The 16,972-nt window shown below is 44.3% G+C and overlaps 1 protein-coding gene across 1 annotated transcript; it reads left to right on the plus strand.

Annotated features, from left to right (window-relative positions):
* Positions 1–3,362: 3,362 nt before the first annotated feature.
* On the plus strand, positions 3,363–6,412 carry LOC123099330 (histidine-containing phosphotransfer protein 2). The gene is made up of 6 exons (XM_044521507.1): positions 3,363–3,587; positions 3,685–3,791; positions 3,885–3,953; positions 5,168–5,239; positions 5,632–5,704; positions 6,108–6,412. Exons 1-6 carry the CDS (start codon positions 3,528–3,530, stop codon positions 6,138–6,140), a joined length of 414 nt encoding a protein of 137 aa, XP_044377442.1. The 5' UTR covers positions 3,363–3,527; the 3' UTR covers positions 6,141–6,412.
* Positions 6,413–16,972: the final 10,560 nt, after the last annotated feature.

Below are 16,972 nucleotides of genomic sequence, written 5' to 3' on the forward strand. Positions count from 1 at the left end.
TGTACGGGTCACCATTGATTTTTCCACCAAAGTTTATGGAGTAATTTCCTAAGATAAACTCATAAAATGTTCATTCTCTCAATTGGTTTGTCCTTAATCACAAAAACCTATATTGGGGGCATATAAGTTGTGCTTTCAATGTTTTAGTTTAGCGACGAGTTTGAAGTATTATTGTTAACTTTATGTCATATCTGTGTCGTTTTAGAACCAGCATGTTCATTTTTTATTTTAATTCGAACTCCAAACATTATGTGTGCCATTCTGTAATGCATGATCTAAAATGTTCTGTATGGAAATAGAACTTATTTGCAGTGGAGGAGCACAGTACAAATAAAGATAGAATGAGTTTTAGCCTTTTAGGTATATATAACAAAATTGTAGGCTATCTGGTGGAGTAGATAAAAAAACCTCTCATCTTCGCTCTCTTATTGCTAAAACTGATTTTAGGTCACCAAATATACATGTTCTATTGCAATGCTCTTAAGCTACATTCCGTGCACCTGCAAAACACAAAGTCTGGCTACTTATGGCATACGCCACAAGAAAATATATCAAGTGATGTGAATAGTAAATGCATTCACTTATCTCTTTTCTTCTCACATGGCTCATGAGTGCTCGTAATTTGATTAATATTTTAGGCGCACTAAATACACGACAAAATATGCATATATTTTTAATATAACAAGAGATGGATGCAACATGGCATACTCGCACAACTAGCTAAGAAAAATCTGCAATCGAGACATACATTTTTCTAAAAATGGTGATGCACACGACCATTCGAGACATTCATCCTTTGAAGAAAATCATAGAATTGATATATGATATATTTTAAGGCTTTGATGGTTACTACCCGAATCAATCCATTGGAGTGGCACATGTATAATATGGATGCCACCACCACTCCATGTGTCAGAAGTACCGCTAAAAAAGCAAGAAGAAATCTTGAAAGAAGAAAAGAATTACAAAGATTGTGTAACATTGCTTTTTACTGTACCATCAGGATAGTCACCTAAAAAAGTCAAATGACACTCGCACTCTTTCCTTGCTTCTCTTAATCCTTCCTTTCACACCAACCATCATCCTACATAAAAACGTAAATTAGTTAATTAATGGAACACATCGATCATTCGATAAATGTAAACACCAAGTTAAATAGAAAATGTTAGGTTCCACAATATCGTGTGATTACATGAAGAAAGGGGCATTTCAAGATGCAGTGCTATATCGCAAGAAACAAGAGAGCGCAAGTGCACAATTTAAAAAATGGCACAATAGTGCTCTGTGTAGCAAAAAATACGAAATACCAAAATAAATAATAAATGATTTAAACAATTAATTTCATGATTGGATTATTTAAGAATTGTGTCACTAGAAAAATGGTCAGTTGTGGAATCCCCACCCATCTTATACAACATCTTGATGCTAGAGGGAGATTCAAACCGCCACCAATATTGTGTCATCATACAAATCAAATCATCACAGATTGATGCCGGCAATTTATAAATAATCATCACATACGTATGGATAGTTTGTGCCAGTCATAATATCTTCATCTTGCCAAACTAAACATATTCTTGCATATTAGGTCTCAAAGTTAGAGAATACTGGGTATAAAATATGTTGTGGTCATATTTAATATAGTAATTTTAGCGAATTTCACCAACTGCGACATAACAGAAATGCCTTACATCGACACAAGAGAATGTGAATACAGTAGTACAAAGGTGTACACGGTTCCATGCGCACCCACATGAATTATAAAATTGGGAAAATACAGGAGATATTTAAAAAATCCAGGAATTTAAATTGGGGTATCAAACTTGGTCGACCATTCTACTCTCATATGAAGTTTTGCTGAGGAATGACAAACCGTGGTATCCTTAGTGAAGAGAATACAATTGGAACCATACCATCCATTCAGAAAGTGTGTTTTATAGGAAAATACTTGAGATGAACCGACTGATCACATTACGGGCGTAAGCCGCGTCCTTCGCTTGCCACGCGTCCCAGTGAGGCCCACACACCGCATCCCACGTGTATGGTGTTGTAGCCAGTGGTCGCATCTACCATGGTTGCTTCAATCCAGCGTTGCTAGCGGCCAATGTTCCATGGGCCGGGCTCGCTCGCCGATGCCGCAACCTGCAGAGCCTCGCCGATGTTGCAACCACAGAGCTCGTCGGCGTCGTAGCCGTGGCCGATCTTGCAACTAGAGAGCTCGTCGAGGATGCAACAGTGGTCGGTGCCGCAACGGGTGGTCACAGAAGCTGAAGTGCTCATGCTTCAAGGCTGCTCGCTGGGACCGCCGGGTGCTTCAAGGTTGCGACGGAGCACGGTCAGCGTGCTGCAGGCCAGGGATCCCATGTCAAGTGGGGAGACAGGAGCTGCGATGCAGCATGGTGTGCAGCCACCGCCGTGCTTGCAAGCTGGCCTAGCACGGCTGCTAGCCGGACTCAAGTGGGTGCTGCGTTGCGGCATGCTCGAGCGTGGTGAGCTCGCTAGTGTTTTGCTACAAGCCGGCCAGGCGTGGCTGGTCGCGGGAGTCAATTTGCATCATGCTATTTCGCGGCAAGCTGGCCGGCGCAGCTGCTGCAAGCGAGTGCTGTATCGGCCAGCGAGCTGATGCCCCCGCCGGAGCTACACCAGGGCGTGGGCTTTGCAACTTATGCGGTTGTTGTTGGGATTGGAGCGATGCCATGGTCAACTCAACAGGACGATCAAATGGCCCTTATTAGGGTGAATCGACGGATGAGGCGGCTCACCTCTTCAGACGATCAGCCGGCTGGCGCCTAGCAATTGCTTTTTTTATAACATGGTTTCATCATTCTTTACCAAGAATAGCACGGATGTCATTTCTTCGTGAAACTTCATACGCGAGTATATCGGTCGGCTACGTATTTTACAAAAAAAAACAGATTTTTTTCCTTCCATGTATGATTTTCAAATTTACTATTCACAGGGGTTCCGGTGGAACCATCTTCCAAATTAAAGTCCACGTGAGATGTGAATACCAGTAAATTTTCAACAAATACATTTAGCATTTCGCATGTAAAAAATACTCATTAGCAATATACATATGTGCACTATTTAGTGATGGGCTATGCAATTGGAAAAGCAACGCTTCCTTCCATCAATGACCAGTGGGGCCTTGGCTAAGGGCCGTTCAAAGACATCTGCTTGCCTCCTGGCTGCTTGTCAACCTGTAGCTAGCTGGCCCGGGGCATCCATCGATCCGTCCACCAAAATGTAGCTGCATGCACGCCATCATCAACTTGAAGCTTTTCATTAAGAACGGCCAGCCAGTAGAGCACTCCCTGCCAAAAGGCTCCGTGAGAGAGCCACCGTTACGTGCGTGCACTCCTCTCCAATCTCTTCATTGATAGCGGCCAGCCCAGTAGAGTTTAACGAGCACTCCCTGCCAAAAGGCTCCGTGAAAGAGCCTCCGTGACCTGCCAGCACTCCTCTCCTGTCCTCGTCAACTCTGCCAGCAGCTTCGAATTCCGTCCCCCGGACCTCCTCGCTTCGCCATGCCGGCCGCCGCACTCAGGCAGCAACTCAACGACCACGTCGGCCACATGTACGCCACGGTGAGTCGTGCCTCCCCTCAATTCGATAGCGGCCGTGTGGTTCCGGGCTGGAATTCGGTCCATCTTCTGTCTTGCTGACTTGGCGTGATGGATCCAGGGAATTCTGGACGAATATTACCAACAGCTGCAGTTGACGCAGGACGAGGTCATCAACATCTTCTTCCACGACGCCGACAGGATGCTCAATGACATCACCAGTCTTCTGTCCGTACCACCGCGCACAAGCCCCTCTGCTCTCCTTATCCCGATCGTCTTGGGTATTGATTTCGTCTCCTCTGCTTAATTTCTGATTCCCAGGAACCTGCCCATCGTCGACTTCGAAATGGTGGGCGAACTGGTGCACCAGCTCAAGGCGTGCAACTGCAGGTGATTTGTTTCCCCACTGCATCGATTCTGATGTGTTTGTCATGGGCATTACCCTTTGGTAGGTGATGTTTGCGCTACTGCGTAGCCATAAGTACAAGTGTCCAACGGCAATGTTATTTTGGCTCGACGAGAAATTAAAACTCTGTCGTCTTGCGAGCCTTCCTGGTATTAGCTAGTGATATGCTATTCAGCGTAACGGCAATGACGGTTTTCTCATCTATCCACAAATCTATTAGGATGTGTCGGTGCTGTGTCATTTGTGGTTGTCGTATACGCATAAATAGAAGAGCTAGGTTTAGTATAACGGAATTGTTGGCATCCTGGCAAAGGAAAAATGCTAAAACTCGTTAAGGAAATAATTGTTGGCTACCTAACGGGAGTACTCGGCAATGTTATGGCTCCACGAGAAATTAAAACTTTGTCGTCTTGCGACCCATCCTGTTATTACTAGTGATATGCTATTCAGGAACGGCGATGGCGGTTTTTCTCGTCTGTCCACATTTCTATTCGGACGTGTCGGTGTTGTGTCGTTTGCGGTTGTCGTATACGCATAAATAGAAGAGCTGAGTTTAGTTGCGTTTCATATTTCATCTAACGGAATTGTCGGCATTCCTGCCAATGGCAACTCTAAAACTCGTCTAGGAAAACTTTGTCGTCTTGTGGAAATTTCTTGTACTATTGGATGATATTCGACAATTGCAGTACTCTAGGTCAGCAATAAAAGCTGCCATTCAGAAAATATTACTATGTATTAATGATCTCCTGCTCTATGTAACGTCAATGGCTGTTTTTTTAGCTTCTCTCCACTACATATATTGATGTTGTCTCTTTTTGGATCCGTCGGCGTGGGTGTGTATACGTTGTGGGCATGTGCCTTGTGCGGTTTGTGCTGCCGTTTAGCAATAGTTCGAAGAGACGAGTTTAGTCGTGTTTTGTGCAAATGGAAATGCCGATATTCATCCTGTTTGGCTAGGGAAACTTTATCGTTTTATAAATATCTCTAGCACTACTAACTGTTATAGCACATAAGGCCAACAATGTTATTTTCATTTCTGGTTTATCAAACAATATATTGTGGTAATAACCATGACGAATGACTCCTCCAATATTATTATGACACCGCAATTATGCTTATGTGAATCAACATTCCTTGGCAGTGGTTAAGTTTGAGAAAATTTTAGTTTCTTGATCTTGCTCTTTTTGGCATGTATCAGTGTTGGTGCTACGAAAGTTAACCTTGCCTGCGAGCACTTTCGCCAGTTCTACGGGGCAAAAAGCAAAGAAGGGTTAGTTCTTGATACCTTATTATATATGTTGCACAATAATTATTCTCTACTCCATGTGCTTATCAAATCCCCTCTGTGAAACCTGCCAGCTTATTTTGTCTTTAATGACACTATTTCTGGCTCATATTATTCTAATATTCATAAGAAATAACCTGCTTGTTCACTTCATCTCCAATCAGGTGATAGATATAATTCACTTCTTTATCTCAATATATGCCTCTTTGATAATTCTCCTGCAACTTGTTACTCTAGACTTCTGTTTATACCGCAACTAAGTTTTGAGATGGCTAGAGTTCTTTCTCAAACAACGGGTTACAATTTCCAAAGCATTTCAATTCAGTTTGCTTCACCCCTTCAGAATGTGACAGTGTGGTGTGTTTGCATTATTTCAGGTGTCTCATGGCATTGAATCTTCTTAGGAATGAGTTCTATGATCTGCGCGGCAGGCTACGGACCATTATGCAGGTAGCATCTTATGTGCCTATGTTGGATTTTGACTTTCAACTTCTCACAAGTATCGCAAATACATAGACTGGTCGTATATTGTTGAAGATAAAAAAACAATAATAACCTTGATCTTATTCTTGTTACTGTTGAAATTGGAATAGCAATATGTTTTTGTTTTTCTGGAGCACTTAGTTCGGGTTTTTTTTATAGTCCCATTTGCTCGTTGAATGTTTCTGTCTTAATTTTCTCACAATGTTTCGTTAGATGTATACGGTAGCTCCAAAAAAAGCAGTTGTATCTCCTTGTTTCCCAGCTTAACTTAACCTTTGCCATGTACCTAAAAAAGATTCCGACATAACTTAAGCAGCATTGTACTTCGTAGACCTGTCATAATCATTAATCTACTCTTCTTTTGATGTAGTTGGAGCAGCAGATATGCAGCCTTGGGTCCTAAGTAGTAGTAATTGAAACCAAAAGAGCATAGCCCCGTGTGATCTGGAATGATGCGGGGGATGTATCTCTCAAGATGTAGGCAGCATTCAGTGGTTGCTGGGCTTTGGAGGGGGCGCGTGGAATCACATGACGATTCTTGCTTCAACACTCCGGGCTCGCGGCCACTCTGCAAATGGAACTTGTTGTCTTGTGTGTCGATGTCTTTGTCTACCAAAACTGTATACTTGTGTGTCATGGATGGCGTGCTGGCTGTGCGTAAACTCTATATTTGGTTCGTTGCTTTTTGGCTTGGTTTTCTTGTATGTTGTTTGCTGTTTTTAACTACCTTCTTGTGAAATGTTGTTTCCTCCCATTTGGGTGAGGGGAGAGATTTGTTGGTTCTTGAACCAAGCGAAAATCTTGTTGTTGGCTGGTATACTGAGAGGTGTTGCTTCCTGGCCGCCGCTACCACAATCAGAATCTCACAGCATCGCCGCAACAGCAAACTGACCGTTTGTCCGCGAGAGGAGAACATGAGATATGTTGGGGAGGGCCACTGAAAGGTGATGCGGGACAACATCTAGGGGGTCATGAAGCTTGCAGTCCAGCGGCGAGGCAGTTGCTTAATAAACATAAACCCTTAAGATCCTTAATACATATATAATATTAGGTGGGTCTATTCTGCTAACACCCTTAAGAACCTTATTTTGCACACAAATCCCTCATTCTGCTAACACCCCCACCTCCACGCCATCGCCCCTCCCCTCCTCGCCTCCTACAGCAGGAGGGCCGGGAGCACTGCCGCCCTTCCCCTCTCCGCCTCCTACCGCGGGAGCGGCCGGGAGAGCCGCCGGCCCTCCTCGCCTCCTTCAGTGGGAGCGGCCAGCAGCGATATCGCCCCTCTCCTCCCTGCTTTTTCTGCGGCAACGACATGGGAGCACCGATGGCCCACCTTTCCAAGCCTTCTTCTGCGCCAGCGGCCTCGGAGCACCGTCGCCCCACCCCTCCAGGCCTTCTTCTGTGGCAGCGGCCTCGAAGCGCCGCTGCCTTGAAGGAAATATGCCCTAGAGGTAATAATAAAGTTGTTATTTTATATTTCCTCATTCATGATAGATGTTTATTATTCATGCTAGAATTGTATTGATCGGAAACCAAAATACATGTGGGAATACATAGACAAACACTGTGTCCCTAGTGAGCCTCTACTTGACTAGCTCGTTAATCAAAGATGGTTAAGGTTTCCTAACCATGGACATGAGTTGTCATTTGATAATGGGATCACATCATTAGGAGAATGATGTTCTGGACAAGACCCATCCGTTAGCTTAGCATAATGATCGTTCAGTTTTATTGCTATTGCTTTCTTCATGTTAAATACATATTCCTGCGACTATGAGATTATGCAACTCCTGGATACCGGAGGAATGCCTTGTGTGCTATTAAATGTCACAACATAACTGGGTGGTTATAAATATGCTCTACAAGTATCTTCGAAGGTGTTTGTTGACTTGGCATAGATCGAGATTAGATTTGTCACTCCGAGTATCAGAGAGGTATCTCTGGGCCCTCTGGGTAATACACATCATAAGCTTGCAAGCAAATGACTAAGGAGTTAGTCGCGAGGTGATGTATTACAGAACGAGTAAAGAGACTTGTCAGTAACAAGATTGAACTAGGTATACAGATACCGACGATCGAATGTCGGGCAAGTAACATACCGATAGACAAAGGGAATAACGTATGTTTTCATAACAGTTCGACCGATAAAGATCTTCATAGAATATGTAGGAGCCAATATGAGCATCCAGGTTCCGCTATTGGTTATTGACCGGAGAGGTGTCTCGGTCATGTCTACATAGTTCTCGAACCCGTAGGGTCCACACGCTTAACGTTCATTGATGATATAGTGTTATATGAGTTATATGATTTGCTGACCGAATGTTGTTCGGAGTCCCGGATGAGATCACGGACATGACGAGCAGTCTCAAAATAGGCGAGAGGTAAAGATTTATATATAGGATGATGGTATTTGGACACCAGAAGTGTTTCGGGATGTACCGGGAAGGAATCGGGTCACCGGAAGGGGTTTCGGGCACCCCCTCCCCCCCGGCAAGTTATGGGCTTAATGGGCCAAAGGGAGGGACAGACCAGCCCACTAGGGGGCTGGTGCTCCCCTCCACTTGTTTGGACAGCCCTAGGGAAGGAAAAGGGGGAGGGCTAGACCCTCCTGCCTTTCCCTCTCATGGGAGAAGGAAAGGGAGGGGTGCCACCCTCCCCTGCCTTTCCCGGAACTCCAAACAAGGAAAGAAGGGGCACGACTTGGAGGGACCCCAAGTAGGATTCCTCCTACTTGGGCGGATCCTTTGGCTGCTCCTCCCTCCCTCCCACCTATATATATGTGGGAGGGGGTGCCTAGCACACACCAGACAATTGCCTAACCATGTGCGGCGCCCCCTCCACCGTTAACACCCCCGGTCATATTATCATAGTGCTTAGGCGAAGCCCTGCGGAGATCACTTCACCATCACCGTCACCATGCCGTCGTGCTGATGAAACTCATCTACTACCTCGACCTCTTGCTGGATGAAGAAGGCAAGGGACGTCACCGAGCTGAACGTGTGCAGAACACGGAGGTGTCATGCGTTCGATACGTGATCGGTTGAAGCGCGAAGAAGTTCAACTACATCTGCCGCGTTGTGAAACGCTTCCGCTTATGGTCTACGAGGGTACGTAGACACACTACCCCCCTCGTTGCTATGCATCTGCATGGATAGATCATTGCGTGTGCATAGAAATTTTTTGTTTTCCATGCAACGATTCCCACCAGTGGTATCAGAGATAGGTCTATGCGTAGATGATATGCAAGAGTAGAACACAAAGAGTTGTGGGCGGTGATAGTCATACTGCTTACCACCGACGTCTTATTTTGATTCGGCGGTATTGTGGGATGATGCAGCCCGGAGCAACCTTACATGTCCATACACATGAGACCGGTTCCACCGACTGACATGCAACTAGTTTTGCATAAAGGTGGTTGGCGGGTGTCTGTTTCTTCTACTTTAGTTGAATTGAATTTAACTGTTGCCGGTCTTTGAAGAAGCTTAAAATAGCAAACTTGACGAAACACCGTTGTGGTTTTTGCCATAGGTAAGAACGGTTCTTGCTATAAACCCGTAGCAGCCACGTAAAACTTGCAACAACAAAGTAGAAGTCGTCTAACTTGTTTTTGCAGGGTATGTTGTGATGTGATATGGTCAAGACAAGATGTGATATACATTATGGTATGAGATGATCATGTTTTGTAAGATATCTGGCAACCGGCAGGAGCCTTCACTACAAAAAAAATAAACTTCCGTGATGATACGTGTTTGTCACAGTAGGTCAATTTTTCTGTCCTGCATGTACATCCATGACGATTTTATGCAGAATCAAGATAGTCATACCTGTGCTGTCGTAGAAGTGTTCCATGACATTACCAAAATTATCATCACGGAAGTGTCCACTTCCATGACGATAAATGGCGCGTCATGGAAGTGCTTTTGTCAAGGGTGACTAACACGTGGCATCCACCGTAACGGGTCGCCGTTAAGCTATCTGGTCCGGTTTTGGATCCGATAACCCGCTAACAGCCCGGACCAATGAGGATTTTCCACGTGTAAAATTCTCATTGGTCGGAGGAAACACGTGTTGGCTCACCGTTGGGACATATGTCATTCATTCATTAGACAGGAGGCGCCTATGATACGTCGACACGTTCCATGGCCCAACAGAGGCCCATTCCGGTGAAAAGGCCGGCCCGTTTGACTTGGTCAAAAGGTAACGGGCCGGCCCACGGAAAGCCTGTTAACGGCCTGTTCGTATATAGCCCATTTACGGCCCGCTAACTCACGGCACGTTATGGCCTATCGGAATTAAGCCCAGTAGCTTCATCTGGGCCATCTAATATGATTCCAGCCCGTTGTAACTTTCGGCCCATGTATGGCCCATGATGTCTTTCGTCCCATACGAGGCCATTTGTAATTCTTGGCCCATTAACGACCCGTGGTGAATCTGGCCCGCAATGAACAATGTATCGCTTTATAGCCATCAACGGCCCATTATTCCATTTGGCCGGTTCCAACCCGTGTTATCTTTCGACCTTCTCAGGGCCCATTTATTCTTGGGCTCATTTCCAGCATTCGGTTACTTACGTCCCGTTAGTGGTCTTTTCTACTTGTGGGCCAAGTTCAGCCCATGGTTACAATCAGCCCGTTTGCGGCCCGTTAATCCGTTGGGCCGTTTTCATAGCGTCATCAAAAATGGCCGATTAATGACGGCCTGTTATTGTCGGCCCATGAACGGACGATTCCAAATCTAGCCTGTTTACGGTCCATAATGCGGTCTGTTATTGGCCCATGTTTGGCCTATCGATCATACGGCCCGTAGAAGGCCCATTGATGCTACGGCCCGTAGAAGGCCCATTGTTTCTACGGCCCTTAGAAGGCCCATTGTTTCTACGGCCCGTAGGAGGCCCATGGTAACTACCGTAAATATGTAGCCCATTGTTATTGTGGCCTAATTTTAAAAAATAGGTTATTGTGGCCACTAGCAAACCGCGAAAAAAGAACTGCACTGACTACAAGAAAACAAATAAACAAGACAACAAGGAAATAAATAAGCAAGCAAGTTACGCTAGGCTATCATGGCTATTACACATATTACATCCACTGGGCATCAAAGTTCGCCACCAGTGCAAATATAGGGAACAAAGCAACATATCATATACACCGGTTGTTGCAACCTCTTGAGCATCCGTTGGTTTTCCCTTGAAGAGGAAAGGGTGATGCAGCAAAGTAGCGTAAGTATTTCCCTCGGTTTTTGAGAACCAAGGTATCAATCCAGTAGGAGATTACACGCAAATCCCTAGTACCTGCACAAACAAATCAGAACCTTGCAACCAACGCGATAAAGGGGTTGTCAATCCCTTCACGGCCAGTTGCAAAAGTAAGATCTAAGAGAGATCATAAGATAAATATTTTTGGTATTTTTTGTTATAGATTGGAAAGTAAAGATTGCAAAAATAAACGGCGACAGAAATAGCATGTTGGCGGGAGATTAATATGATGGAAAATAGACCCGGGGGCCATAGGTTTCACTAGTGGCTTCTCTCAAGACGCAAATTCTACGGCGAGTGAAGAAATTACTGTCGAGCAATTGATAGAAAAGTGCATAGTTATGAGAATATCTAGGCATGATCATGTATATAGGCATCACGTCCGCGACAAGTAGACCAAAATGATTCTGCATCTACTACTATTACTCCACACATCGACCGCTATCCAGCATGCATCTAGAGTATTAAGTTCATAAGAATAGAGTAACACATTAGGCAAGATGACATGATGTAGAGGGATAAACTCAAGCACTATGATATAAACCCCATCTTTTTATCCTCGATGGCAACAATACAATACGTGCCTTGCTGCCCCTGCTGTCACTGGGAAAGGACACCGCGAGATTGAACCCAAAGCTAAGCACTTCTCCCATTGCAAGAAAGATCAATCTAGTAGGCCAAACCAAACAGATAATTCGAAGAGACTTGCAAAGATATTAAATCATACATATAAGAATTCAGAGAAGAACCAAATATTGTTCATAGATAATCTTGATCATAACCCACAATTCATCGGATCTCGACAAACACACCGCAAAAATAATTACATCGAATAGATCTCCAAGAAGATCAAGGAGAATTTTGTATTGAGATCCAAAGAGAGAGAAGAAGCCATCTAGCTAATAACTATGGACCCGAAGGTCTGTGGTAAACTACTCACACATCATCGGAGAGGCTATGGTGTTGATGTAGAAGCCCTCCGTGATTGATTCCCCCTCCGGCGGAGCGCCGGAAAAGGCCCCAAGATGGGATCTCACGGGTACAGAAGGTTGCGGCGGTGGAAATAGGGTTTCGTGGTGCTCCTGGATGTTTTTAGGGTATAAGAGTATATATAGGAGAAGGAAGGAGGTCGGTGGAGCCACGAGGGGCCCACGAGGGTGGGGGCGCGCATAACCCCCTGGGCGCGCCTTCCTACCTCGTGGCCGCCTCATTGCTTCCTTGACGTCCACTCCATGTCTACTGGATTGCATTTGTTACAAAAACGATCCTCGCGAAGGTTTCATTCCGTTTGGATTCCGTTTGATATTCCTTTTCTGCGAAACACTGAAATAGGCAAAAAACAGCAATTTGCATTGGGCCTCCGCTTAGTAGGTTAGTCCCAAAAATAATATGAAAGTGTATAATAAAGCCCATTAAACATCGAAAACAGATAATATAATAGCATGGAACAATCAAAAATTATAGATACGTTGCAGACGTATCAGTTGTCAAAGATGGCGACCGGCGCAAATAAACGCCGCAGCAAGCAAGTCCAGAACTGAAACTACTTCAGAAGAGCTCAAGAAACAATATCCTGGGTACCCATAATGCTTGCAAGATGCTTAGCAAGTTTATTAACTTTCTTCTGTTTGGCGCTTAAATCCTCCAGCGCTTGCTGTTGCACCAGAAAGTATGCATCTGAATTCTGCAGGGACTTCCTCAGTCCTTCAGCTTCCTGTCGCAGCACATCTGATCGATGTCTTTCAACTTGAAGGTGAGACTCAAGAAGACAAACTAATTCAGGCAGCAAGTTCGAAGAGCTTGTGCCAGCAGTAGTGGTCAGTAACTCGAACACTACATCGAGACAGGACTTTTGGGTTCTCTCACTGTCGTCAAGATAGTTTTTATCAGCTTTCTTGGAGACCGACAGGGATGTCTCGCTATCCCGAACCTTATCTGCATTACTTCCTTTACCATTGCATAACGTGGTACTGTTCTCCAATATTTTGTCTGCATTCTAAAAGAGAAACAAGCGGGCACATCACAACACAGGATTACCATGTTGTATATGAAACTCATTTTGGTAAATCAGTTCAGTAGTAAAGTGGACAGGATAACAGCATGAAACAAACATATATCTATGTACCACGGTCACTTTATGGTCTATATCATTCTAGTTTTTGTTGCCAAATCAAGATAGAGACACAGTTCAAATAATATTTGTTCAAGACAAAGCAGAATAGACAGAATGTAAGTGTGGGAAACTATAGAGCAATAACAACACTTGTAATGTGCATGACATGAGAACATAAATTTTTGTTCAATTGAAACTGAAATCAACATAGAGCAAGTTACAACAGCAAACTAGTTAAAGAAACATGTTTAAAACATACCTGTTGTGCCATTGGAGTTTCAATTCCATCCTTTAAATTTGAAAATAGTTGGTATGAGTAAATAAAGTGATGCAAGAGCAATGGAGTATGAACCATAGCTACAGAACCTGACCTGAGAACAATTCTTCTTCTCCTTTAAGCGTTGAGTTGGGATTCGGAGTGGTGGTCCTCGTGCTTTGGGCACTGCAGTTCCCTTACTAACTGCTCGTGTTGGGGTGCTCTGTGGTGGAGACGGTGCTGTGTCAACTGGAACTGGGTTACTATCTGCTGAAGTTGGGGTTCGAAGGGGTGTAGCCGGTTCTCTGTCCAACTGGGTAGGGGTACAATCTGTGAGAGTCTGGGTTATGTGTGGTGGGGCTGGTTCTTGGGCAAGTACAACCGTGGTTCTATCTGTATCAACTGGTAGCACTATCTTTTCTGAAGACCGTGTTGTTACTCCCTTAGATACTGCCATCACCATCTCCAATTCAAATGGTTGATAAACAAGAAAAGTAATTGAATGTATAGACATTGTATGATAGACAGGTGCAATGGATAGTGGGGAATAAAAGAGGGCATGAAATAATTCACATTTATGTTGTCTAACCAAACAGGATAGCATGACACAATTTCACATATATGATGGCTAACTAAACAGGATAGCATGACACAATTTGACATTATTATGGCTAACTATTAAAGATGGAAAGACATTGTTCAAAATATGATGACCATGTAAACAGGATGACATGATATAACTATATAATGTGTTTATTAAATAGGTTTGCATGCCATAATTCACATACAAGCCGCCTATGGAAACATGATAGCATGATATAATTCACGGATAGAATGACATAATTCCAAATATGATGACTGTAAACACTAAACAGGATGAGATGATATAACTATATGATGTCTTTATTAAATGGGTTGCCATGCCATAATTTAGATAGATGATGTGTATGTAAACATGATGGCATGATATAATTCAAATATATGATTTATATAGTAATCAAGTAAGCAGATGGCAATGCATATATGATGTAAGAACAAAGCAATGCAAGACAACATGTATGGCATGGGTAATATAACCCTGCCAAGTTTGAGCATAGACCTCAGGGGGGGGAAAGGACTGGTCATAAGTCTCCGAATCCTCCTCCGAGGAGCTCTCTATAACCAGCAAGATGTCTGCTTCAGCAGGTAGCATTGTCTGCTCTTAATACCTTGTTTTCACTCCAGATACTTCCATCACCGCTTCAAATGGCTGATGCACAGGAAGAGTAGTTGAATATACAAACGTTGTCGACAAATGGAACACGTAATACAAAAAATGATAGCATGATATAATTCACATACATGATGATTGGCTAAACATCATGGCATTGCATAATTCACATATATATATATATATATATATATATATATATATATATATATATATATATAATTCCTTTGCAACTAGATATCATTGCATAATTCACATATATAATGTCTTGCAACAAGATGGCAATGCATAATTCACATATATGGTAATTAGACACTAAACAGGTGGCATTCACACAAAGCATGTCTAAACTAATCAAATGAGATAGCAATGCAAGGCACCATACGGACGATATGAGCAACATAACGCTGCCAAGTTAGAGCATACACCTCGGGGGGAAATAGGACTGGTCATCTATCTCTGAATCCTCCTCTGAGGAGCTATCCATAACCAGCGAGATATGCGCTTCATCAGATAGCATAGTCTGCTCTGAAGACCTTGTTTTCACTCCAGAATTTTCCATCACCGTGTCAAATGGCTGATGCACACGAAGAGTAGTTGAATGTGCTAACACTGTTGACAAATGTAATACGTAACAAAAAAAGCATGGCCTGATATAATTCACATATAAGATGACTGGCTAAGCAGGATGGCATTGCAAAATTGACATATATGATGCCTGACTAAACAAGATGGCGTTGCATAATTCACATAAACGACGAATAAACTAAACAGATGGCATTCACACAAAGCATGTCTAAACCAAGCAGATGACATATTTGATGTATAAAGTAAGCTATGCAAGGCACCATATGCATGATATAACCAACATCAGCATGCCAAGTTAGAGCAAAGACCTCAGGGGGTAAATAGGAGTGGTCTTCTCCTTCTGAATCCCCCTCAGAACAGATATCTTCCTCTCAAGATTACAATCTGAAATGGGTGGAGGGGTGCCGGTGTCAAAATCGGCGGATCTCGGGTAGGGGTCCCGTACTGTGCGTATAAGGTCGATGGTAATAGGAGACAAGGGACACAATGTTTACCCAGGTTCGGGCCCTCTCTATGGAGGTAATACCCTACTTCCTGCTTGATTGATCTTGATGAATATGAGTATTACAAGAGTTGATCTACCACGAGATCGTAATGACTAAACCCTAGAAGTCTAGCCTGTATGACTATGAAAACCAATCTCCCCTCTCCGGACTAAGTCCTCCGGTTTATATAGACACCGGGAGGATCTAGGGTTACACAAGGTCGGTTACAAAGAAGGGAATCTACATATTTGGTCGCCAAGCTTGCCTTCCATGCCAAGGAGAGTCCCATCCGGACACGGGTGCAGTCTTCGGCCTTCGCATCTTCACAGCCCATCAGTCCGGCCCATGGCTAACAGGCCGGACCCCCGAGGACCCCTTAGTCCAGGACTCCCTCAGTAGCCCCCGAACCAGGCTTCAATGATGAGGCGTTTGGCGCACAGGTTGTCTTCGGCATTGCAAGGCGGGTTCCTCCTCCGACGACTTCCAAGTAATGTATTCGGCTTTTAATTCCATGCCCCACCCCTCGGCTTCTGTGCATCGGTGGCTTCAGCTTCCACGTGTTGAACGAATGCGGAAGGTCAGGGTATTTTTTGCAAATAACACCCCGGCCATGCAAGGAAGAGCGTCTATTTAAAGAGATTGGGTCTCAGATCCATTTGGCACCATGCGGAGAAAATCCTCAGAGATTGCCAAGAAAGACTATTCCAACATGGCTAGCATTCCCAGGTCCTCCTCCCGTTCCAACCCAGAGAAAGGCGAGTGGGAGAGGTGCTCTGTGTCCCATTGTCAATTGGCGAAGTTGCAAACGCAGGGATTTCTCCCCCCTGTGGATCTGGTCCCTGTTCGAGCAGGGTTGGCTTCCTTCAACGGCAAAACCTAGGCGGAGGATTTCCCCAATCCATCTGCGCGGGAATGAGTGTGCTTCGTCCTCTATCTGCTAAGGGGCGTGGGATTTTAAATTCACCCATTCCTCCGAGGGCTTCTGGAGTATTATGGCCTCCAGCTGCACAATTTTACCCCAGCCTCCATCCTTCACATTGCGGGTTATGTCGCTTTATGCGAACTATTCCTGGGTTGTGAGGCCCATTTTGATCTGTGGAGAAGGTTATTTTGTCTTGTCCCGCGCAGCCACGAGGGATCGATATTTGAAGTGGGCGGCGCCGAAATATGGCGCATTGCTGAGATGGGATACCTATCCGGCACACCGAAGAAAGCTTCCGAAGAGTGGACCTCTGAATGGTTTTACATTGAGGATCTCCCCGAGTTTACCAGTGTTCCTCAGAAGAAACACCACAGCTGGCGCCCTCGGAGCCTCGAGGAGGAAGATAG

Source organism: Triticum aestivum, chromosome 4D, assembly GCF_018294505.1.
Source record: "Triticum aestivum cultivar Chinese Spring chromosome 4D, IWGSC CS RefSeq v2.1, whole genome shotgun sequence".
Taxonomy (NCBI): Eukaryota; Viridiplantae; Streptophyta; class Magnoliopsida; order Poales; family Poaceae; genus Triticum; species Triticum aestivum.

Excerpts from the sequence above, each read along its gene's own strand:
- LOC123099330 (XM_044521507.1), top strand. The coding sequence starts at position 3,528 with ATGCCGGCCGCCGCACTCAGGCAGCAACTCAACGACCACGTCGGCCAC. Across the intron at positions 5,240-5,631 it reads GGGGCAAAAAGCAAAGAAGG|GTGTCTCATGGCATTGAATC; the intron begins GTTAGTTCTTGA and ends GCATTATTTCAG. Across the intron at positions 5,705-6,107 it reads GGCTACGGACCATTATGCAG|TTGGAGCAGCAGATATGCAG; the intron begins GTAGCATCTTAT and ends CTTTTGATGTAG.